Source organism: Esox lucius, chromosome 6, assembly GCF_011004845.1.
Source record: "Esox lucius isolate fEsoLuc1 chromosome 6, fEsoLuc1.pri, whole genome shotgun sequence".
Lineage (NCBI taxonomy): Eukaryota > Metazoa > Chordata > Actinopteri > Esociformes > Esocidae > Esox > Esox lucius.
This window is the reverse complement of record NC_047574.1, coordinates 24,304,095-24,329,576: the sequence shown is the minus strand read 5'-3', so window position 1 is coordinate 24,329,576 and position 25,482 is coordinate 24,304,095. Positions and strand designations below refer to the sequence as shown.

Here is a 25,482-nt window from a genome sequence, read left to right as displayed (position 1 = left end):
ATATTGCAAACGTTCCGTATTCAAATTTACATGGCCACGCCTTTAGGAAATTCGATTGGATGAAGTTGTTGGAAGACCCGCCTCCGAACCAAAGTCAGCCTTCTAAGTCGTAGTGCTGAATTGAAAACTTATGGAAAGAGAAAAAGTCCTCGATGTTATTCCATAAACAGGATGATACGACATGAACAACAAAAGGAATATGAATGGAATTACTGAAATGAATTAATACCCATCCTGTCAGTCTCTCGTCATCTTTTTTCAGGGTAAGACAATAATGTAGAAAAACAATTATGCCCTTTCCTCTTTTTGGAGGGTGTAAGGGAGAGACATCCATCTGTGTCATTTGAAGTGTGTTGTTCTTGCTTTCTAAGAATATCTTGCTGCCCTGGTAGAACAGTAGGAATGAAGTGGTATCTGTTTATTTGAATTGTTAGGATATTTTTTCTGAATAATGTTGTAGAATTTCTTAATGAGAGACAATTACTTGAACTGAAATGATTTTAACTTGGTTATCTAGAGTATCTTTTCAAATGGTGAGATTGGTAGGCTATTGGTAGATTAATTTTTTAAGTTAATGTAAAGTAACATCCTTTTATCATAATAATAAATTATACATTTAAAATACACAATCCAATAGACAATGATTTTAAACAATCACCATTCTATAGTCCTTCAACAGTGCTGTAGAAGGCTTTGAAAGGATCATGTCATTTCAATAAATTGGGTCAAGTGACTGGGCATCACCAGACAGCAAAGCAAACTAAATCTCTAACTGAAAACATTGAACACAACTCCAGTATGAGCACTGATCACTAATGGTGTATTACATCACTTCACAACTGCAACCATAGAGAAACCATACTCACACAGACTCTCACTGACTCACACACACAATCACTAGTGTTGCTCTGGGTTGCTCTGGCTTTCCTCACAGGAATCAAATGGAGATAGAGGGAGAGCTCTCCTCCCTTTCCCTGGGGCCAAGGGTCAACGGCCCTTTGATGCCCTTCGCTCCCCACACCACCTCATCACACACACACACACACACACACACACACACACACACAGACTGTGGACATAAGAGGGAAATAAGAGGGAAGGAGTGAATGTGGGAGAGAAGCTGTGAGGGATGTGAGATAAATGAAGCATCTTTTGGGGGAATTGGCTTATCAGTCTCCTCAGAAAATATTACAAAGGGTGAGCCTTGTGGACCCAGTAGCTCACACTGAGGAGTCATGGGATAGTAAGGTAAGAATGGTGATTTGTTTTTTAGGGCTTTTAGGAGAATTAATGTTTGTTGGTAATATTTATTTTTTCTTCAGAATAACCAAAATGTTATTTTCTTTCTTTGGCTTATTAGGCTTTTCCCTTTCAGACTGTTACAGACCCACAGTCCTTGTGTTTAGCTGTTGTTTACCACAACATTCAACCAACGAAAACAGCCAGTGGAAACAAGTTAATTGCCTTCCACACATGTTTGTGCTCCCTTTGTGTGGAGGCCAAGGTTGTAATGAGAGGTTATTATAGAATAAAAGTAACATTGCCCTTCTCCTTCTCTCTAGTTGCCTCTATCCCACTCCCATCTATCCCCATCAATCTTTTTCCTTCTCTCTCCAGTTGCCTCCATCCCACTCCCATCCATCCCCATCAATCTTTCTCTTTCTCTCTCCCTCTATTTCTATTTCTTTCTCCCTCTATCCCTCTATCTGTTCCTCTCCCTTGTTTATCCCACAATTTTTTTTTCAATTAATTATCCATATTTCTCTCACAATGGAAAAACTGATGATCCCTTTTACCTGAATGGAACAGCTTATTTGTGAGTCGTTTGCTCAGCTTGGCTACCGCTGGTGTCCAGCCCAGCTCAGTCCAGTCCAGCCCTGGAACATTTGAGGGGTGCCGGAGTGGAAACACCATAACATTTTCAAAACAACAGCTGCTCTATGTTTATCTGCCTCAACTGTATGTTTCTCACCCTTGTCTCACCCTGAATCACTGACTGAATCAATTCACATTTAACAGGCATCTGGCTCCTGGCCTCAGTACACCAATTCGGGGGGAAGTAAACGTTTAAGGATGATACCACCATTCAGACTTCCCAAATAATGTTACTCGAAAGAGGTGACTAGATCATTTATTGGTTATTTTCCAGAACCGGGGCCATGGCGGAGGCAGAGGAGACCCTGGGACAGGAGGACTGGAAGGGGAAGTGTTTCGTCCTAGAAGCCCTGCTCATGAAGTTCCGGGTGCAGATTGTCAAGATCAGAGAGTTGACGGCAGACAAGGTTGTTCCAAAGTAACTAGTTTACCAAAATGTTTGACTGGCTTTTTATGAAATTATTTTCACCAAAATAACTTTTTCACCATACTTTTCACCAAAAGCATTGACAAATGAATCACAGGGCCATCCATTACTATTCCCAGCAGCCAGTGTTTCATCTTTTAAATGAGAACTTGACTTAACTGGCCTTCTCACAGCTTAACTGGCCTTCTCACAGCTTAACTTGTGCTGTATAAGCAAAAAAAGTTATATTTCAACCATAATCCCCCATTTGTAGCTGTTCCTATCTGTTGTCAGCACAAGAACAGGGTTTCCTCCCACAATGACTAGTCAGCAGGCACACCACCTCCCTACCACTGACCCAAGAGCCCTTTATGGAGCTTTATTCTAAATGTACTGCCGTCTGTATTAATGTGACTCAGATTGGCTTTGAAACGTCTACTGACTAGGTGCAATGGGGAAAGGTCAGTTCTTTCCTATAGCTTCTCTCTCCCTCTCCCTGTCTCTCACATGCACGCACACACGCACGTATAAACGTGCAAAAACACATACGTACTTTCTCCTCACCTCTCTCTCTCTCTCCTTCTCTCTCTCTTTCTCCCTCTCTTAGTGATGCATGCTTAACAGCAGAATCCTTTTAAACATCAGTCCAAGTATGGTGTTGGGTAGTGTTTTACTGTATGCACCATGAAGTGCTGGGCTTTGGTGTGTGTGTGTGTGTGTGTGTGTGCATGTAGGTGTGTGTGTGTGTGACAGCCTGTGCCGTGATGGGCCTGTGCTGATTCTGAGCCTTTAGCTCTCTGGGGAGGCCTGATTAGAGGTTAATGTAAACAGGAGGCTGACCACACGGCTCCACCCGCAGTGCATTCTGGTATAACACAGGCTTTATTGAATTTGAGTTACAGCTCAGCCGGTTGCCCAAACAATCTTTGGAAAAAATGCTGTGTTTTTGTATAGGCCTGCGATCGGGGGTGAATTGCTCTACATTTTTCTGAAGGATTTCTTTCCCATAACTGATTAAATTAATATTCGTCCCGTAACTGTGTAACACATAATAAACTCACTGCCTTATCTTATCTTCTGTCAGGTGTTTCCTCTTAGCCTACAGACCAGAGATGTCAGAGGTCACATAGTGTGTAATGTTATTTTGCTGCTCCCATCCATCCGTGGTCCTGCCTTGAGTTGAGTCAGCCTGTACTTTTTCCTGCTAGTGAACTTTGACCCCAGTCGTACTGGATTTCCGACTGACACAAGATGAGCTCATCAAGTGAAAATCCCCACGTAGCCATTCCAGTGTGTTTTTGTTCCCAGGTTCCCAGTGCCTCAGCGCCTGTTGTTTTAAACCTTGCGTCAGTGCGTGGGGACACATGTATGCCTGGAACCATCTCACTAATCTCTCTGAATTTCAGGCACCTAATACATGGCTTGTGTGGGAGTGTGTGTGGAGGGTGCAAGCTAGTTTGTTGAGTGGGCAGGGGTTGGCTCCTATTCACTGTGTAATCAAGGACCGGCATGTTTTTCTTCTTGTAGTAAAGTGCCCTACTCAACTTAAGATGTTGTATCTTCTAGTTTAGTTTGGCCTTGTTTAAGCTGGGAGACCCGCATAAAACTGAGTACTGCGTGAAGGTGAATTAGGAGCTGAGTCAAGCTCGCTCCCAGTAATGTGAGAACAGGAACACTGTGCCGAGGTAACGGGATGGTCCATCGTCACGCAGACAGACCGCCATAATGACGTCATCGCCGTGGCAAAAAGCTTCAAATCAATTAGCGGAAAACAGTGATGGTACAAACGTTAGGAAAACCCGCCGAGTTGGTTAAGGTGTAGACATAGTGAAGGTAAAGCAAGATGGAGGGAGACAGGGTAGAAATAAACACTCCTGGAATCATTTGTCCACCCAGGGGAGGAAATTCCTGGGTTTGTAAACAGAGAGAGTGTGGCACCGGAAGTGACCGAGGCAGGGAGAGAGTCTACACTTCTCCATGTTTGGCACGATGGAGGGATGTGGGTCACCACCCGTTTTCTTCTTACTCTCTCTTTTCCTCTTGCTCAGTCTCTGTCTGTCCCTCCCTTGTGATGTCACCTCCCAGCTCACAAAATATATCACATGACTGGATCCACTGCAGTAGAACTCTAAACAGTAAACACATGACTGGATCCACTGCAGTAGAACTCTAAACAGTAAACACATGACTGGATCCACTGCAGTAGAACTCTAAACAGTAAACACATGACTTGATCCATTACTGTAGAGCTCTGAACAGTGAAGTAAACACATGAGAAGATCTACAACAGTAGAAGTCCAAACAGTTAAGTTGACGTATAGGTAGATCCACTACAGGATGCTTAACAGTAGAGTCAAAACAAGAAGGCAGAATAAAGTGTTTGTTAATGGACAGTCACAGTGGCCTGCATTTATGGTCCCGACCCCCACACACACATATGTTACACGACCATAGAAAAAGAGAGAAATATGCTCCGGTTTTAGAGTTCCTCCCCTTCCTGCCGGGCTCTCCCAGATTGATTCCACATTCGGGTGGTTGGTGGCCACTTATGACTAGGCGTCAAATATCATGTGGACCAATCAGCTCTTTGACTGCCGTTGTCAGTCACGTTCAGGGACACGCGATAGGTCAACCCCCACTGACGGCCATGTTGTTGTGCTAACAGCAGGGTGACCGGAGCATCCATCAACTAACAGGAGTTTTCACACTCTAAGCACGGATAGACCCCAGAGAGCAGGTCATGGAGGCAGGGGACCAGGACACAACCTCCTGACATTCTGGGGACATCCTAACAACGCTTTCATTTGCAGGGACATGCAGACACGGAGAGTCAGAAAGAGAAACCAGTTGTATCTCCTCAGAACGTGTTGTCTCTCCACCACCACCCTGTAGTGCAACGCAGACACATGCTTCCAATTTCAGCACTGGCCCAGCCGCGAATCTCAACATGGAATTCAGCCCACATCTCTAACCTTGAGATATTTAATCTGTTCTCCACCAGTTTCCTCCTCGTGACAGACGTGTGTGTGTGTGCTTGCATATCTTATGTATGAATGTGTATGCCTGTTTGGGTGTGGGTGTGTGTGCACAGGTGTATACTGTAAATGTTTGTGTATGGTGTACATAGGACTGTGTGCGTGTGTGTATGTGTGCAGATACACGTGTGTTCACGCGGGCATATGACACGTTTCTGCATGTATTTTGGAGGCTCAAAGAGACCCTGTGTCCTCTAGTTCCTGCGGAGGCTGAGGGCCAAAGTTCTGGAACCTCATCATAACCCCCCCCCCCCCCCCCCCCCGCTCAACAGTAGTCAAGTGTCTGCTCAATGCTCAGTAGTAGTACTGTAGACATGGGCACACAACTCCCTTATTATCACTGCTTGGCTTTGACTTTCAGTTGCTATGATGTCAAAGAATCTCAAAGAATTTGATCCTTATTATGTACAGTTTATTTAAGGTTTATAATATCCAAACACCATATATAATAATAATATATATTGGATTTAATTATTGTTCACATTATTATTAACATTTCCTGTTATGCAGGAATGTTTTTTCCCCCTAGCAAACTAGCTCAAGTTACAATCCTACATCTCTACTAGAGTTGAAAATTGTTTGGCCGGGCGGCTACAGAGGGAGGCTTTGTCAGCTAGCTGGGTTGTAGATGGGGGGGGGGGGGTGTCTGGGGGGGCTGACCGGCTGGCCACAACGAGGCAACCCTGGAATTCCAGGAATGTTAGTCAAACTGGAGTTATTGTATGCAGTGGGGCGTTTGCAGGGTGAAGTAATGGGGAGTTGTTAGGGGTTATGGGGCGGAGCACAACCTCTTGGCCTTCTGACTGGCACGGCAGGGTTGATAGGCCCTACTCTGTAGTGTTGAGAAGCCACTAAAAGCCGGGTTCGATACCTGCGGGAGGACTAACTTATCCCCTCACAATGTAGTGACTCCCTCAGGCTGGTCTTGTTCCTGCAAGCTAATTGTGATTGGTAGCCAGACATGCGTTCTCCTACAGGCATGTTGGTCAAACCTTCTGGTTGAGTGAAAAGTGTGGAAAGACGCAGAACAGCTTGGTTGGTATGTCATGAAGTATGCATGTCCCCATCTTCAATTCTCCATAATACGTTGAGAGTTACTGCAATAAGGTCATAACGACATATGAAAACGGGGGTAGCGTTGGATATATATTCAAAATGTTAGAACCGAGCATTAGTTGGTGTCCTCTATGTGAAGTCTATTGTATTTAAAGTTGGTGTATTCATGTTCATGTGTGTAGACTATGTTGTTTGGTCATGGAACTGTGTGTATACATTATATAGACAGCGTTGTTGTGTTAATCAGTCTGGCGGATGACCAAACTGGTAGCAGGAGACATCCTAGGAGGGGTTGTCTGACTGGAAGTGTATTTCAGGGTCTCTGTAATTGGCACACACAGTACCATAGAGGGAAGTAGTCCAGAAACTATCATTAACAAAGTCCCATTAGAACTCCACCGGAAACCATGGACAGTGATTCATCCTTGAAGTCTTGAAGTCCGAGGTTGTTGTGTGTGTTTGTGTATATATGTGTGTGTGTTATTTCTCCCTTTCCAGCTGGGCTTTCCTTATGGCCTGTAATTTCAGTTCTATTCTCTCCCTGATGCTATATGTGTGTATTGACAGAATGTTGCGGTTTGTCGTTTGTGGACGGCCATGGGCTCTAAAGAAGTCCTTCTATGTGGCTTGCTGCTTGAGCGTGTGTGTGTATGTGGGTGCGTGTGTGCGTGTGTGTGTATGTGGGTGCGTGTGTGCGTGTGTGTGTGTGTGTGTGTGTGGGTGCGTGTGTGCGTGTGTGTGTGTGTGTATGTGTGTGTGTGTGTATGTGTGTGGGTGCGTGTGTGCGTGTGTGCGTGTGTGTGTGTGTGTATGTGTGTGTGTGTGTGCGTGTGTGTGTGTGTGTGTATGTGTGGTACAGTATTTGCAGGTGTCATCCCAGGTAGCTCATATTGTTCTGGGAACCATGTGTTTCTTAATGATTGGTGAGATTGTGGTCTTATGGATATTTTACACATAACCTTCCCATAACTTTTTTGTGGAATGGAGCAGGATAGTGGCATGGCTTTGTAACATTCTCTGCAAACTATTTTAAAACATGTACAGTACATTCCATTCTCTGCATCAACAAATATCTCTCCGTCCTCAATCTTATTACGTGGGATCTGAGTGCTTATTTTCTTTGAAATTAGGTAATTTTAAATAGCCTAAAAGGATAGTCCATTGACAGAGAATAGAAGATCATAGATTCACTGATGCTCTTTCACAATAGAAATGCTTGGGAATTGAGTATTTAAACATTAAATAACCTATCACATCAGTTTTTAGTGTGTTAAAAAAAGCTCTCAGGGAACCAAAGTAGACATTTTCAAAACCTTCCTTTCAACCAAAAAAGAAATATTCCAATAACAGGTAAAATATTATCTTCTATTCTTAGAATATCATTTTTTTACATTTCACTGGTCAGGTAAAATACGGCTTCATTCCCACCACCAACGTGAAACCAAAAATAGACGTTCAAAAAAACGTCCAAGGAACAAAATGTGCAAGCTGGGATGTGTGTTTTCAATCAGAACACACCCTTTGGCCCAGCTGGCGTGCCACCGGCCACAGTTTGGCTAGTATGTGTGTACGTGTGTGTACAGTCTACCCCTGCCCTCTGCTTTGAATAGGCCCGGGGCCTTCTCTGCCTCAGCCATAGTGGACCAGACCGGTTCAGACTGGATTATTTAGATAATATTTCACTAGGTTTCAAGTCTACTAAAAGCCTGTAACAACTTCCTTCATTCTTACTTTGTTGCATGGCCACACACACACACACACACACAGAACAACGAAAAAATAAAGCACAGAGAAAATAAAACTGGGTCCAGCCATTAGAACTAAAGGGTAACCCGCTGATGAGCCAGAACACTGTGATTTCCACTGTAAAGCCGGCCCTCTCAGTCCAAACGGTCTTCATTATACCTGAACCATCATCACTTTCTGACAATACTGGACTGTGTGTGTTTGTGTTGGATGGAGTGGTGCTGACCCAGTAGAACTTTCTGGAACTGAGACCTTGTTGCAGCACGTCTAGGAACGGTGTGCGTCAGAGGGTTTGGGACTTTCTGAGTGCCTCCTCAGAACTTTCCTTGCCACTTCCGTGACTTCAAGCTGAGGAATTTGCGAGGAATGAAACTCGTCTTCCTCTTTCTCAGGAAAGCTATGTGTCTCCTTTTTAACCGTGGTGGTTGAGGAGCACCGGATGAGTTTTGGGTCTTGTTAGAGTGGAAATGTGGTGTTCAGTCGGAAAATGACACTCTGTGTCTCTGTGGTTTATCATGAACCTGACAGCTTTCCCAGAGTTCTCTGCTCAGGGCTCACAAAGGACCACCTGTAACTGTTAGATCTGTACATTTTGAAATCCAACCAGTAGACATCCCCAGGACTATCGATTTTTTATAACAGATTGTCTCACTGGGTATTCTACTAGTTAGTAGCCAGGGCATAAAAATATAAACAACAAAATGAGAAAATGTTACCATTTGATTTAAAATGTGTTAGAATGTGTTAAACACTTTTGACATGGGAAACAACTCTGGGGAAATATTTTAATGTTTTGTCCTTTGGGACCACGTCAGCATTATCATTAACACCACATTCACCAGACTCTAGTTTGCAACATTCCCCAAGTTTTTATATGGTTGTATTTGCTGCAATTTGGGTTTGAGCAGAGGTTGATGTTTCTCTTATGAGACTGTGCAAACATTGTTCTAGTTAGACTAAATGAAAGATCTCATTCAGGTCGTTCGGTGTGAGGAGAGTGGGCCGGAGCTTTGAGTGAGTCACTGCGTATGTAAACATGATGTGTGAAACGTGATGTGTCCGACCTTTGACCTCCTGCAGATTCAGCAGCTGGAGACGCAGGTGATGGAGGCAGAGAAACGGGCCTTCAAAGCTCAACAGCAGGTAAACAAGACATGTATGTGGTGTGGGCGCGGTACGTGCGTGCAAACGTTTATGTGAGCGTGTCTTACATGTGTGTGTGTGTGTGTGTTTGTCTCTATCAGGTGCAGTGGATGGAGGAGCAGGTGAAGACTCCCGACGGTCAGTCAGGTGATTCTGAGGTACGGTTGTTCAGACGATGCCAGGACCTCCAAGCTCTCCTGCAGGAGAAGGATGATGTCATATCCCGGCTGGAGACACAGTTGGAGGAGCAGGTAAATGCACCACCGATCCGAGCTCAGTTTGAGGTGCCCCACTAATGGTTCAGGTCAGGACGGGGGAAGACTGACAGCCCCTGTAAACGTGACTTCCTCTGTGTGTCCAGAAACAAATCAGGGCCCAGGATGCCAAGACTGTGGAGGAGAAGGCCGCCAAGATTAAAGAGTGGGTGATGCTGAAGCTGTGTGAGGTAAGGTGACGGAAGAATCTGCGTATGAACGCGTTTGTTTGTGTGTGTTTGTGTGCACACATTCACCTGTGGATCCAAGTCTGTTTTATTTGTACCATTGTAACGGCGTTGACGCCCATTGGCGTGACTAGAGTTTGTGCTGTTTCTAGTTTGAGGTGGAGAATGCTGCTCTCAGAGAGACCAACATTCAGCAGGAGTCTCAGATACAGGAGCTTCACAGACAGATGCAGGGTAAGAGCCAAAACAAACACGTTCAGAAAAGCATCATCAAGTCCCTTGACAAGTCGTTGAACTCCGACACTCTGTTTCACGTGTGGTTTCAAGCCCTGGAGCAGAAAAGAGGAGCTGGTGTTCGGTCCAAGCCCGGTGAGGCCCAACGTCTCAGTAGCCTGACATTTGGCTGTTTCCAGGTACGAGGGAAAAACCCCCAGGTTCTAACGGGCCCAGAGCCCGCCCAGAGGACCCTCAGCACCCAGGCCGAGGGAGAGATTGATGGGGAGGACAAAGCCGGTTAGTCCCTACCTCTTAACCACTATGTTCTGGAGGACCATAACTCACCCCTGTCTGACTATCAGTGTAGTAATGTGTTCTTCACTCCAGAAAAACAGGGTGTCCAGGTTCCAGATCCAGTTTAGCACTAAGACATCTTATTTACCTCAGTGATTAATCATAAGGTCTTTTATACATGTCTATATATTATTTACTATGTTAATAGTATGTTATTTAGTTTTCATTAGTGTATTATTTAACATAAATATGTTAAGTTGCATATTATTCAATATGTTGAAAGTATGTTAAGTAGCTTATTATTTATTTAGTATGTCATTAGTTCATTATTGAGTGTGTTGCTATGTCGCATATTCCTGTAGGTGACAATAATATAGTGAATGTTTACTTGAGTTGTTTACTGACAGATAACATCACCAACCAGACGCAAGCGTCCTCGGGAAAAGAGAATGGTGTCCAGAGACTGGATGTTAGGTCGGGGGAGGGTAACGGGGCCGGGGGCTGTCACTGTGTGTCCTCCACCACTGTATCGGAGGGAGACGGGGGAGGTGAAGGGGGTGCGTGCGGGCCACCGTACAGTCGTCCCGGCAGTGACACTTACCTCACGGCGTCCGACGACAGCAGCTCTATGTTCGATGACGAAATGGAGCGCACCAAGCGGCCCCACTTCCAGGCGCTGGGGGAGGAGGGCATCCAGGGGAGGAAACCAGGGGACTGCTCTTCGGAGGAACTTAACGAACGCTTCCAGTCCCAAAGTCTAGACTCCTCCTCGTCTTCGAGTGACCCCTCCAACACCCCCAGCCCGGTCCTCACCCCCGCCCTCAACCCCAAACGTCCCACTCCCAACCAGGACTCCGGAGACACCCCCGCATCCCCCAAGCAGCCCCGTCTGCGGAACCCGCCAGGGTTTGGCGTGATGAGCGTGGCCCTGGCCAGGAGGCATCTTAGCCAGCCGCCGGTCAGCACGGAGGCGGCTCACGGGCACACGCGCAACGCCATCAGCATGCTCCGCCCCCTCAGGCCCCAGGAGACCGACCTGGATCGGGAGCATGAGGTCGGCATGGAGACGGGTAGGGACACGCCCCCGCCTCCGGCCGCCGAGGCAACGTCGCCGACCCCAGCGGGCTCGCCCTGCACTGACACAGAGGCCTCCGCCATCAGGTCAGGGAGCGAGCCGCCCACCCCCCCGCTGCACAGGTTCCCCTCCTGGGTAAGTGTGCGCTTCTTTTTACCTTTATTGTACTTTGGCATGAACGCCTGCTTGAGAGCACAGATGTATTTACCTGGCTTGCACTTCACATGTTTTAGGAAAGCCGCATATACGCGGTGGCCAAATCAGGCATCAGGCTGTCAGAGACTTCATGCGCCGACCAGACCAGCAAGGGTGAGAGAGAAGTAGGAAGTACCTGGTGTGTATTGATCTGTCATTGGCGTGTGTCTGTGTCGAAGGATTGGCTGATTGAGCTGTCAATCTACGTTGCAGACTCCTCGCTGCAGTCCTCGTATTCGGCTTACATGCTCTACAACTCCCTCATCTATAAGGACATGAGCACGCCTGTATACACCACGCTGAAGGGGGTAGGTGTGTGTGTGTGTTTGGGTGTGCATGCAAGCGTGGAAATGTACTTTTGCATGTGTGCGTGTCAGGCTGATGTTGTTTATTTCATTTCATATTGTTTCTAAGAGAGATGTAGTTTAATGTTGTTTAATGTCGTTTGCCACTTTCTCTTTGTACGTTTTGTTTCTACTTGCTGTGGTGTTTATTACTCCTGTAGAAAGCCACTCTGCTGAGCAGCAGTCCATTGTCAGAGGAGTCATCCAGTTCAGAAGAGTCATCCAGTTCAGGAGAGGAGGATGAATCTGTCTGTGGCTCACACACCTCTGGATCCAGCTCCCGCAAGGACAGCAGCACCGGCAGCCCAGGCAGCCCCCGCTCCCTAAAGAGAGGTACTGTAGGCAGGCCCTGCTCCCTAAAGAGAGGTACTGTAGGCAGGCCCTGCTCCCTAAAGAGAGGTACTGTAGGCAGGCCCTGCTCCCTAAAGAGAGGTACTGTAGGCAGGCCCTGCTCCCTAAAGAGAGGTACTGTAGGCAGGCCCTGCTCCCTAAAGAGAGGTACTGTAGGCAGGCCCTGTTCCCTAAAGAGAGGTACTGTAGGCAGGCCCTGCTCCCTAAAGAGAGGTACTGTAGGCAGGCCCTGCTCCCTAAAGAGAGGTACTGTAGGCAGGCCCTGCTCCCTAAAGAGAGGTACTGTAGGCAGGCCCTGTTCCCTAAAGAGAGGTACTGTAGGCAGGCCCTGCTCCCTAAAGAGAGGTACTGTAGGCAGGCCCTGCTCCCTAAAGAGAGGTACTGTAGGCAGGCCCTGCTCCCTAAAGAGAGGTACTGTAGGCAGGCCCTGTTCCCTAAAGAGAGGTACTGTAGGCAGGCCCTGCTCCCTAAAGAGAGGTACTGTAGGCAGGCCCTGCTCCCTAAAGAGAGGTACTGTAGGCAGGCCCTGCTCCCTAAAGAGTGGTACTGTAGGCAGGCCCTGCTCCCTAAAGAGAGGTACTGTAGGCAGCCCCTGCTCCCTAAAGAGAGGTACTGTAGGCAGCCCCTGCTCCCTAAAGAGAGGTACTGTAGGCAGTCCCTGCTCCCTAAAGAGAGGTACTGTAGGCAGGCCCTGTTCCCTAAAGAGAGGTACTGTAGGCAGGCCCTGCTCCCTAAAGAGAGGTACTGTAGGCAGGCCCTGCTCCCTAAAGAGAGGTACTGTAGGCAGGCCCTGTTCCCTAAAGAGAGGTACTGTAGGCAGGCCCTGTTCCCTAAAGAGAGGTACTGTAGGCAGGCCCTGCTCCCTAAAGAGAGGTACTGTAGGCAGGCCCTGCTCCCTAAAGAGAGGTACTGTAGGCAGGCCCTGCTCCCTAAAGAGTGGTACTGTAGGCAGGCCCTGCTCCCTAAAGAGAGGTACTGTAGGCAGCCCCTGCTCCCTAAAGAGAGGTACTGTAGGCACAATTCATTCATCACACACCAGAAGAACATTAACATCAAGGCACCTATCTCACACTGCCTGGTTAAACATAGTGGTCCTCCACCAGACTCTCATATCTATTATCCAGAGCCACTAACAGGAGCAAGTGCTCCATTCAAGGGCACATGATCAGATTTTTCTTGTCGGCAGGCATTTGAACAAGAACACTTTTGGTTAGTGGACTCTAAGCTCTAGATTACCCCCCACCGGCAAAAGCACATCAATCCTGGTGTAATCGTTTTTCTGACCGACTTGTGATCCCTTTTCTCCAGCCGTGTCCATGTCGTCCATGACTTCAGAGAGTGATTACGCCATTCCTCCTGATGCCTACTCTACCGACACTGAGTGTTCTGAGCCGGAACAGAAACTTCCCAAGACCTGCTCCAGCATCAGTGACAATGGCAAGAGTGTAAGAACAGTGTCTGATAGTTAATACCAAACCACTTCTCTCTATGACTGTTGGAACATTATCTGATAGTTCAGACCAAACGACTTCTCTCTATAACTGTTGGAACTTTATCTGATAGTTCAGACCAAACCACTTTTCTCAATGACTGTTGGAACATTATCTGATAGTTCAGACCAAACCACTTCTCTCTATGACTGTTGGAACATTATCTGATAGTTCAGACCAAACCACTTCTCTCAATGACTGTTGGAACTTTATCTGATAGTTCAGACCAAACCACTTCTCTCAATGACTGTTGGAACATTATCTGATAGTTCAGACCACACCACTTCTCTAAATGTTTCTTTCAATGCAATTAATCTATACATAAACCCTACACCCTGCCCTTTGCACAAATCCCCCCTCCTTCTGTGTTGCTAGGAGCCCATGGAAAAGTCAGGTTACCTCCTAAAGATGGTTAAGACCTGGAAGAAGACTTGGAAAAGACGCTGGTTCGTCCTCAAAGACGGAGAACTGCTCTACTACAAGTCACCGGTCAGAAAAATAAATACACACCAATACACACACACACACACATACAAGGTCATGACTAGCCATGATGACTGGTCAAGGGATTCGGGTTTAGTGAACTGCGCCAATCTTTGTCAAATGGCATTCACTGAACGAACCAATCTCTTTGCTTTTCCAGAGTGATGTCATCCGGAGACCACAAGGTCAGATTGAGGTCAACGCCACAAGTAGTATTGCCCGGGGTGACGGGAAGCAGGTACTCCAGGTACTACACTGAGCACGTGCACGCGTCTGTGTGTTTTCGAGAGAGCAGAACAGTGTATTAATGTGGATATTTTCCCAAACATTTATAACGTCATCATTTTCTGTGTGCGTGTGTGTCTTTGTCGGTGTGTGTGTGTCTTTGTCGGTGTGTGTTCACGGTGTGTGTTATCTCAGATTGTTTCAGGGAAGCGTGTGTACTATCTGAAGGCAGACTCTCCCAACCTGCAGGAGGAGTGGCTGAGGGTTCTCCAGAGTGTTCTGAGGGTGAAGACTGCCAGCCCGCTCTTCACTCAGCCAGAGATACGACCTGCCATGAAGGGCCATCTTATCAAGGTCAGGACACGCACCGCAAAATATCCATGACACCTTTAAACTAGGGCCGCTCTGCGATTCTGGGAGATTTGTTTTCTTTTTGTTTTACAGTTAACGATACAATATATACCCACTGCTCCTAAATGCCTCATGATCTTAGTTCAAATCAATCAAATGTTTAGCCAGTTAAAGGAACATCTGATAGGATTTTTTTATGGATTTAAGAAAAATGCCCTACAAGAATGCAATAGGATCAGTTCTTATAAAATTGTAAGAAAAGTCTAATAAGATCCAATAGGATGGCTCCAAATTATTACTGAAAATCCAATAGGATATAACTATCAAACTCCTTACAGATTCTTGAACAAGTATTACTGGTGGTAATGAATAAATGAACTAGCAAGCATACTGACTCTGTGTATTTCTGTATTACATTCACCTATAAGCAGCCCTAAGACATGTAACATTTGTTTGACTAAAGTGGTGACTATTAACCAGAGTCTCATTGAACTGAAGGTCCTTTTTTGCACCTCTGACAGGTGAAACATGGCTATTCCAAACGGGTGTGGTGTGCCCTCATCGGTAAAACACTCTACTACTTCCGTTGTCAGGAAGACAAGGTACACAACTAATTTACCAACACTAAAATACGTTTTTACGCTAATATCTTCCAATTTACCATACTAACTAGTAGTCTGTGTGTGTGTGTGTGTCTGTGTGTGTGTGTGTGTGTTTCTGCCCCCTCAGTTCCCCCTTGGTCAGATCAAGCTGTGGGAGGCTCGGGTGGAGGAGGTGGACAGGTCACGTGACTCGGACGAGGAGCTGAAATCAGGTGGGAGGGGCTTACAGGCCACGCCCCACACCATAGCTGTCCATCCCCAGGAACAGGGACCTGCTTACCTGCTCATTGAATCCCGACACGAGAAGGTATTGAGAGGGGCCCTAATCAGAATACCTGGGTTTGTGGCACGTCCATTCCAAGTCATGATGCCGATTATAGAATTGTACAGTCGTGTTTAAATCATCAAGTGACTTTCACACTGTTGTTGATGGATCATTTACACTTTAAAATGAATATCCATAACAGATTCCTTATTTAAATGAAGTATGTTATTTATGACACAATGCTAAAATTAACTGGAATGAAACCACCAAAACCACACACCACCCAAAAGGGACTAATTTCAATGAACATCTGAGAAGCATGTAGCGATAGCAGTGCGGCTACCCACTGTCCTGTCCTGTCTCCCGCCTTTCTTTAGGAAGCTTGGCTGTTTCATCTGTCGATGGCAGCGGGCGCCGGCGTGGGCACGGTGGGCACAGAGTTCGAGCAGCTGGTGGGCAAACTGCTCAACATTGAGGGAGAACCAAGTACGTCTCATACCCCTCCACGGACTCCCTGAGCCTGTCAGTTGAGTTGTAATGCTTTCCCTGACTCTGTCTTCCTTTCAGACTGTCAGACCTGGAGACACCCCGCGCTGTGTTTCAGTAAAGAGGGACTTTCCTCTCCTCTCACCACCCTGCCATCTCAGGCCTTGCAGACGGAGGCCATCAAGCTTTTTAAGGTAGGACGTCAGACACTGACGCTAAAAAAAAATTGTTACACCCGTGACCATCTTCTCTTCTCTCGCTCTCTGTGTCCCACTCTTCCTCCCGTCCAGACATGCCAGCTCTTCATCAACGTGGCCATCGATGCCCCGGCCATCGACTACCACGTGTCCCTGGCCCAGAGTGCCTTGCAGGTGTGCCTGACCCACCCGGAGCTTCAGAACGAGTTCTTCTGTCAGCTCATCAAGCAGACACGCAGGCGACAGCCCCATGGGCAGCCCGGGCCCTTGCAGGTACACTTTGGCACCACAAGGGGGCAGCACAGGCCCATGTAAAACACGAAACCTGACACCAAGCAAACGCAACGGCATGTGGCCGACGTAAATTGGCCGTGGTGAAAGCCTTACGGGTGCACTAAATTGGAACATACAGAGTATGTGTTTGAATTTAGACCTAATTTAACTGAGCCTGCTCTTTTCCCCCATGGATGTATAAGGAGTGGACTGTATACAACAAATGTTAGTTCATGTTGGTGTGGTGTTCCTTAGGGCTGGCAGTTCCTGGCTCTGTGTGTGGGTCTCTTTCTGCCCCAGCACCCCTTCCTGTGGCTGTTGCAGGTGCACCTTAAGAGGCATGCAGACTCCAGGTGACACAAACAAAAGAAAATGCAAAGTCCCCCCACACCTGTTCGTACAAAATTGTCCCTAGTCTGACCTACTAGTCTTTCATTTGGTAACCCGATCGCGTATTTGAATGTCATTCGATTTGCCTGAATGCCTGTGCCCGTCTCTCAGGACAGAGGTGGGTAAGTACGCCATCTACTGCCAACGGTCGGTAGAGCGGACACAGCAGAAGGGCGAGCGTCAGGCACGGCCTTCCCGTATGGAAATCCTGTCCATCCTCCTGAGGAACCCTTACCATCACTCCCTGCCCTTCAGTGTGCCTGTTCACTTCCTGAACAACACGTACCAGGTAACTATCTGACCCTACCAGTTTGTGTCCCAGGGAGAGAGCAACGCAGAGTACCAGCGTGTTTTTACCCATCCAGGTGGTGAGCTTCGACGCCTCCACCACTGTGGACGAGTTCCAGTGCCGACTTAACCAGGACATAGGCATGAGGAAAACAGGCCTACTAGGTTTCAGCCTGTACACGGACGACCCTACTGGACGAGAAGTGGAGCATTGTCTACACAGGGCCATCAAGGTCTGACTGGGTTGCGGACAACATTCCGACATGGACACGTTTATCAACGTAACACACACACACACACACACCCACAACTTGCCCGTATGTGTTTCTCGCAGATCTGTGACATCATCTCCAAATGGGAGCAGGCATCTAAGGAGCAACACACAGGCAAGTCTGAGAACAGCAGGACTGTAAGACTCACCTACAAGAACAGGTACAGCACTCGTTAAACACCAACCTGTCCAACCAGACACCTCATTCGCCAGTGGTTCGACCCACGGCCTGACAGTCTCCCTGTCTGTCTCTCTGACTGTCTCCTTGTCTGTCTGTCTCCCTGACTGTCTCCCTGTCTGTCTCCCTGTCTGTCTCCCTGACTGTCACCCTGTCTGTCTCCCTGACTGTCTCCCTGTCTGTCTGTCTCCCTGACTGTCTCCCTGTTTGTCTCCCTGTCTGTCTGTGTGTGCAGATTGTATTTCTCTCCTCAGGTGCGTGGTGAGTCAGAGAGGGAGAGACTCCTTCTAGCCTACCAGACCAACGAGGCCATTGTCGCAGGACACTTCCCGGTCAACAAGGAGCTGGCTCTGGAGATGTCTGCCCTGCTGGCCCAGGTCCACATACTGTAGATTATCACACGTTAGAATACACTCCTCCTGCGCTCCTAAGTACTTGTCCTGTTCATTCGGCCGTGTTGTGTAGTGAATGTGGAATTGTGTTGAATGTCATCGAAGAAGTGGCCTAGCGGGGGTCTTTTACTAAATTATTAGCTCCCCTTGTTTGAAGGGCAATGGTTTATTCAGAGTTGTTACCTATGGAAACATAAAAACATACAGTAAAGAACAGAGTCACTGAAATGTATTGTATCCGGTCTCAGGTGGAATTTGGGGATTTTGAGCGTCCGTTCTCCACCCCCGCCAGCCCCAACTCAGCCCAGACCAAGTCCAACCAGACACTGAAGCAGGTGCTGGAGAGGTTCTACCCCAAACATTACCGCAGGATGGCCACTGAGGAGCAGCTCAGGTAAGCTGCTGACATTATGCCTTATACTGCACATTGATATGAACATATTTTAGCTGGGTTTGATGGAGGTTTTCTGGTGCGATGGAACCAGTATAAAATAGCTGTAAACGTGTATTGCCTGACAGTCTGCAAACAGAAAATGTGTTCAAAAAATTTGAACTAGTATTTGAACCCATGCATGGTATTAGATCATTGTTTAGTTTCACAAACACTGAGATTTCTAATCTCTTTGTCCGTCTCACATACTTTCTGTTATTTATTAATTCCCTCCACACAGTCTGTCGTTGATAAACTACCCTCTCCCATCCCCTAGGCAACTGCGCCAACGTCTGTCCAACCGATGGGCATCACTGAGGGGTCGAAGTTCATCCGAGTGTATACGAATCTACCTGACCGTGGCAAGGAAATGGCCTTTCTTCGGGGCCAAGCTGTATGAAGCCGAGGTGTGTGTGTATTGGACCTTGAACAACTATTTTTAAAAATAAATAAATAGAAGTACTCCACGTACTCGCTTTCTGTCACAACTCCCTCCCCTGGGGCTCCCCCTGCTGGTGTGCCCGGGCTCCGGTGGTTGTACCTCGTTTTGTTGTCATTGTGTTGAGTATATGTTTGTCTAATTGTTAGGGGGGTTTTGTGGGTTATTGTTTGCTGTGAAGATGCTCTGTCGACCATCGTATTCTTTAGTTTTTACTGGACACCTTCGTTGTTCAAGTGTGTTCAGTGTCTGCCTGTTTGGCATTATCTACGCTTGCTTCACCTAAATAAAAAGAAAGCAAGCTACGTCCCTGCGCCTGACTTGACAGACTGTGACACTTTCCTAATGGGCATTTGTTGACTGTTCAGTCTGCTCCATTACACTGCGTGCACAATTATTAGGCAAGTGAGTATTCTGATCATATTATTATTTCCATGCACATTTTCCAACTCCAAACCATATAAACCTGAATGCTCATTGGATAGAATCATTTTCAGGTGACATGTATTTGTGTAATGAGGGAGGGTGTGGCAACAGTGAATAACACCTTATATCAAGGTGTGCATAATTATGAGGCAGCTTCATGACCTCAGGTAAAATGGACCAAAAAAGAGATTTAACAGACACTGAAAAGTCAAAAAAAAGTCAAGAAGGCTGAAAGAAGACCACTACTGAATAAGATTCACACTTTGAAGCATATAGATTGGGCAAAGAAATACCTGAAGACAGAAGTTTTTATGGACAGATGAAATCAGAGTGACTCTTGATGGACCAGATGGATGGGCCCGTGGCTGGATCACTAATGGACACGGCACCACTTTGAGTCAGGCGCCAGCAAGTTGGAGGAGGGGTACTGGTATGGGCTGCTATCATTAAGGATGAAGTAGTTGGACCTTTTCGGGTTGAAGATGGACTGAAACTCAACTCCCATACCCACTACCAGTTTCTGGAAGATACTTTCTTCAAGGGAAGACAATACACCTCTTTGAAAAGCATTTGGGAGGCTTTGGTGGCTCCTTCAGCGAAGGTTGATTGTGAACAGATCAAGAAACTGACTGACTCCATGGATGGAAGGCTCATGGCAATTATTGAATAGAAGGGTGGCTATATCTGTCATTGAATATTTTTGAAAGGCCAGAAATGTTATTTAATTTTCATTTTGTGTTACTTGTTGCACTTCTAAAAATGTAGAACAAACAAGTGAGTTGGACAAATTATTTTTGTAAATTAGTTGCCTAATAATTGGGTACACTTATGTATTCCCCTGAGAAAGATCAAAACTCATTTTTCCTTTGCTGAACATTCAAGTTTGAGTTTCAACGATGTTTTGGATTGACTAAGCATTGTGTTTGTTCACCAATAAAATAACTCTTGAGGAATACGATTTGCCTAATAAGTGTGATCGCAGTGTATTAAATACTGAGCATTAGAAACACTCTCATAGAAACACCACAGAAATGATCGGTCATTGTGTGTTCTGGGACAAACGGAAATACAAATGCCTACCAGTCGAACCATATTCCTTTAGTTGATATTCATTTAAAGTGGATTGTCTTGATTGAAGTGGAGAAACTAACCCACTGTTGTCATCTCTCCCCTGATTGGCCTCTGCCACGGCAATCGTTCAGTCCGTCACGCCGTCTCCGGAGACAAGTGCCCGCCTGTGGCTGGCAGTCCATGAGGATGGCATCAGCGTGCTGGAGCACAACTCCATCGTAAGCGTTTCTACTTCCGTCTTATCCAGTGCAGACTGTTGATCTTTGGAGTTCTGCGTTTTCCTGACGTTCTGTTCATTCTCTGTGTTCCCCTTTCCTTTGCAGAAGCTGCTGGTGTCCCACCCTTATAAAAACCTGATGACGTTTGGGGGGTTCAGGCAGGACTTTATGCTGGTGGTCAGCCGGAGCATCGGAAGTAATGCTACCAAAGACAGACCCACGGAGAAACACCTGTACGCTATGGCCTCCTCCCAGGTCAGTGTGTGAGGCATAAAGCATGGACACATTCGCCTTCACTCTCCCTTTGTGTGTGTGTCTCTCTCTCTCTCTTGCCATTTCCCACATGAGAGGCTTGGACTGGGCGGCCGAAATGAGCTTTTTCCGCCGGGTGGCTGGGCGATCCCTTAGAGATAGGGTGAGAAGCTCGGTCTCGGTCAGAGTAGAGCCGCTGCTCCTCCACATCGAGAGGGGTCAGCTGAGGTGGCTTGGGCATCTGTTTCGGATGCCTCCGGAACGCCTTCCTGGGAAGGTGTTCCGGGCCCGTCTCACCGGGAGGAGACCCCGGGGAAGACCTAGGACACGCTGGAGGGACTATGTCTCCCGGCTGGCCTGGGAACGCCTCGGAAGAGTCCCCCCGGAAGAGCTGGAGGAAGTGTCTGGGGAGAGGGAAGTCTGGGCATCTCTGCTTAGACTGCTGCCCCCGCGACCCGGCTCCGGATAAGCGGAGAATGATGCTGATGATGAGGCTTGGACTGATTGAGATTAGTCAGATTTATGTGTGAAGAAGTGAACAGGTCCTGTTTTGTCTTGCAGATCAGGGAGATCACCCTTCTCATCTCCTGCTACATCAACAGCGCCCATCAGCAGAAAGCTGCCGCCCACCATCTCTCTGCCCCTGCTTTACTGGTAGCTCAGCCTGTCAATCTCAAAAGCAAAGAGCTAAGGAGCCAATCACCACCAGCGACAGGTAGACCTAGCAAGGCACCTACTCTGCTGTGATCACCTCCCTAGAGACTGCAAGCACAGACTTATTTGTGGTCAGGTGAGCAGCAACTTATATGGAACCAGGGTTCTCTTCAGTTGGTACAAAATGGAGGGAAACCCGGGAGGTACAATCTTAACCTGTCCAATAATAAATAGCCTTTCCATTTTTCAGTTGCAAAACACTTTGCTACTTTGTTCCTTAATGAATGCCACCCAGTCTCATGTCTGATAACAGGGGACTGACGGACTTCAGTGAAGAGAATCATGACATGGTACCTTGGTTACATGGTACTATGTTAATATCTGTGTATTTTTATTAATAATAATAATAATATGTCTAATCCCAGGAAGCTTTCATTTATTCAGCTGTTGTTTTTTCTGTTCTAGCACCAAAGAGCATTGTCAGTGTTATTTATTTACAGACAGCCTCCAATGCCTTCCATGGATTAAGCTTTTAATTACCTTGTATTGCTGGTTTAATATTCTCTGTAACTTTGTAGATACATTGTATTTCCTTTTTAATGTTTACCTCTGTATCATTTTATTAATAACTGATTTACTATTTCCTAAAATGGCAGTTTCAAGAGAAGAGCATTATGTTATTTATGGTTGTGAAATAAGTTAAAGGAAACCGAATAATGACAAGAAAGGGCCAGTCCATAGTTCAAATAATAAGAGTTCACCCCACCACTTGTTTTGGAATTCAACTGAGAAATGGAAATAGAATCAAATCACAAAAGTATTATGGATACGAGGGCTGACCTTCCTGGAAATCAACATGATTGTATAACCGTGCTTTGAAACTATTTGTGATTTATTTTTAAGGTACATTCTGTAATGGAAGTGACTTGTGTACTGGTAGTGTATGTGGTACAGTTGAGTATTCAGGAAGACCATTCTCTCCTAGTTTTTCATGATTGCTAACAAGCATCAGTCAATACTGTAGTCACATTGTCTAAACTCTTCACACAGTCAATGAAAGAGATGTGTATGTGGACCAAACTGTGAAAAAATTGTCATTGCCTTCACACAAAATGCATTCAATGAACACATTCTCCAAAATCCGTGAACTCTTTTCTCATTCATACTCCACTACCTGCAAAACAATATATTCGCAAATGTTTGTTTTTTTAAATGCTTACACACTGTTCCCAAAACTGTTAAAAACAAATTCAAAACAGAATGATAGCAACTGGAGTGCATTTCTGCAGTAACCACATGGAAATATATAGAAAATGTTAGCAGAATATTTATTTATTTTTGCAATCGCTAGGACCCATTTCGCAATACAGTGAGCACAACAGCAGTCCATATGGGCTAAACTGTGCATAATTCTTCATTGCTTTGGCACAAAATGCATTCAATAATTACATCTCAAATTACATGAATTATTTTCTCACTCAGACACAACCACCACCAAAACTCTATGTACCTACAGTACAGTCCAATTTGCACATGTTTACATATTCTTTTCAAAACTGTTAAACTTTAGTTCAAAACCTAACTTAACACAAAATGTAATAAGACAGCAATTTGCTACATTTCCACAGCAATACTGTATTGAAATGCATTCCATATCTGAAAAATGAAATACTATCGAAACAACTAGAACAACCTCAGCTGATTCCCATTGTAGCTGAACACCTACCCATATGTCACGTCTTTCAATATTATTACCATCTATACAAAAGGGTACATCTGAGGAATAACTTTGTACTGTAATGCAAACATGGACCCAGCCAGAGATAGAGAAGTGGTTGACAGAGGAAGAAGAGCGGCTGGGAGAGGGAGGGGAGAACGCATGTGTGGTGGAAGAAGACTGAGAGGAAGATCAAGAGCTGTAGTCTCAGATTCGGCCTACTATAGTATATATGATCAAATGTCCCTCCTGGACGCAATGAATGGACATACTGCAGAGGATTGCTAGGGATGGACAAGTCATGTCAAAAGATTACTTCCTAGGTGTATTGCCCAAGAGGACATAAGATGTGATGTGGATGAGAACCTGTGACCGAATGCAGGGTTGACAAGCTTGGCTACTGAATCTGTATTAGTAGATGATGTTTATACAAATTATTGTATTTTGGAATCACTCAATGCCATAAAATTCCATAAAACATATTAAAGCATATTGCATCATGTCTGATTCATTCCTGTAACACATACTGCAGTGAATTCTAAACAGTAGAGAGGTGTCATTCTTGTTGTGTAAAGACATTGTACAAAAGAAAACACTGGAATCCAGAGGCGTTGCTAGGATCACAATACATTCGGGGTTTAGCCCGCCCCAGCCTTGCCCCGACCAGGCAGAGTACAGGGTTTTGAATGTACACGCCAGCGGCCTACACATTTACATTGTCATAACGCGTGATCGGAATTATACATTACTAGAACAGGGGCTATGTATTTGTATTCATTTTTTTGTCAATTTGAGATTCAGGGCTATTCATAAAATTTGAGATCCAGGCCTAACGACGACACTGGTGTAATGCTACCTGTTGTTAGTGTTGTGTAGGTCATTGTTTTATGGGTGACAAAGTGTCCGTGTAGGATGACAACCTTTAGTAGTGTTATGAAAGAAGTAGTTGTGTGTATGAAGTGTTTTGGAATTTCAGTGCATTTTGGATGTGAAATGAACTGCTGTGCCGAGCTGAAAGTAGGTTAGGAGAACTATGTGAAGTGTTTTGAAAATTGAGAGATGTATTGAGAGATGGGTCCTAGCGATTGTAAAAACTGTAATCATTCCAAACACAGCTGATTCCAATACAGATAATAAGCTAATTTCCCTTCTGGATGAGCTTGTATCAGCGGAGATGAGAGGGGCAAGAAACTCCCCCACCTATGTTGTTGTGTGGGGCAATGTGGCATTCCACCACTCTGCTGTCATCACAGGCTGGTTTACTGCAATCCCAGGACGTCAGTACTGTTCCTGCCTCCATACTGCCCCTTCCTTAACACCACAGAGGAGTGTTTCTCTGCGTGGAGGAGGAAGGTTTATTGGACACCATGAATTTGGGGTGTAGAGACACTCCTTCTGAAGAGTGCCAGGGTTGGATTAGACATTCCAGAAGAGATTCTCCAGGGTGCATCGCCAGAGATGGCATCAGATGTGATGTTGATGCAGGTGATAGGGTGAACTAGTGATTATACCACGTGTTGATGTTTGTTTGTTTCAGTTTTTGTCGATTGCTTAAAACTTTGAGATAAACGTCTCACTTCTGCAATCAAAAGAATCCTTTTTCAAAATGTCTTTTTTTTTTTATACACACATGCACCATTTTAATTACTCTTTCAAAGCAGCAACAACACACTGATGTACTTCACAGAAAACACTGCACTTTGTAAACCTTTATAATTTTTTCATACAAGCTTGTCACATTTCAATTAACAATACACAATTATTAATTATTAGGCAAGTGAGTATTCTGATTGTATCATTATTTCTATGTACATTTTCCAATTCCAAGCCATATAAACTTCAATGCTCCTTTGATTGAATCATTTTCAGATGATAGGTATTTGTGTAAAGAGGGAGGGTGTGGCAACAGTGAATAACACCTTATATCAAGGTGTTCATAATTATTAGGCAGTTCCATGACCTCAGGTAAAATGGGTTAATAAAAAGAGATTTAACTGACACTGACAAGTCATAAATTGTAAAATACCTTTCAGACAGATAAGTGTTATTATTGAACCAATATTCATATAAATGTCCTTGGCAAACTAACAAATTCTAGTTCTGATCAAGCATTTGGAATCCTCGGAATGCCAGTAGCTATTTAACGTATTTTTAAAAATCCTATATATAAAAAAAAACTATAAAAACAGACTGTTAAAAAATAAAC

At 45.5% G+C, this 25,482-nt stretch overlaps 1 protein-coding gene across 2 annotated transcripts; it reads left to right on the top strand.

Annotated features, from left to right (window-relative positions):
- Positions 1-108: 108 nt before the first annotated feature.
- On the top strand, positions 109-23,776 carry plekhh2 (pleckstrin homology domain containing, family H (with MyTH4 domain) member 2). 2 transcript variants are annotated; one of them, XM_010904875.3, is made up of 30 exons: positions 109-263; positions 2,150-2,282; positions 9,199-9,261; positions 9,363-9,512; positions 9,623-9,706; positions 9,856-9,937; positions 10,031-10,216; positions 10,621-11,423; positions 11,522-11,597; positions 11,697-11,791; positions 11,989-12,160; positions 13,487-13,623; positions 14,044-14,157; positions 14,312-14,398; positions 14,572-14,730; positions 15,249-15,329; positions 15,457-15,636; positions 15,972-16,080; positions 16,162-16,274; positions 16,371-16,550; positions 16,806-16,903; positions 17,052-17,229; positions 17,306-17,461; positions 17,563-17,660; positions 17,913-18,054; positions 18,318-18,463; positions 18,777-18,906; positions 20,567-20,653; positions 20,759-20,908; positions 21,467-23,776. In XM_010904875.3, the coding sequence occupies exons 2-30, from the start codon at positions 2,160-2,162 to the stop codon at positions 21,650-21,652; spliced, it is 4,365 nt and encodes a 1,454-aa protein (XP_010903177.2). In that variant the 5' UTR covers positions 109-263; positions 2,150-2,159; the 3' UTR covers positions 21,653-23,776. The 2 variants fall into 2 exon arrangements, with proteins under 2 accessions (XP_010903177.2, XP_019903210.2); XM_020047651.3 differs by lacking the exon at positions 109-263 and adding an exon at positions 1,143-1,248.
- The last annotated feature ends 1,706 nt before the right edge of the window (positions 23,777-25,482 follow it).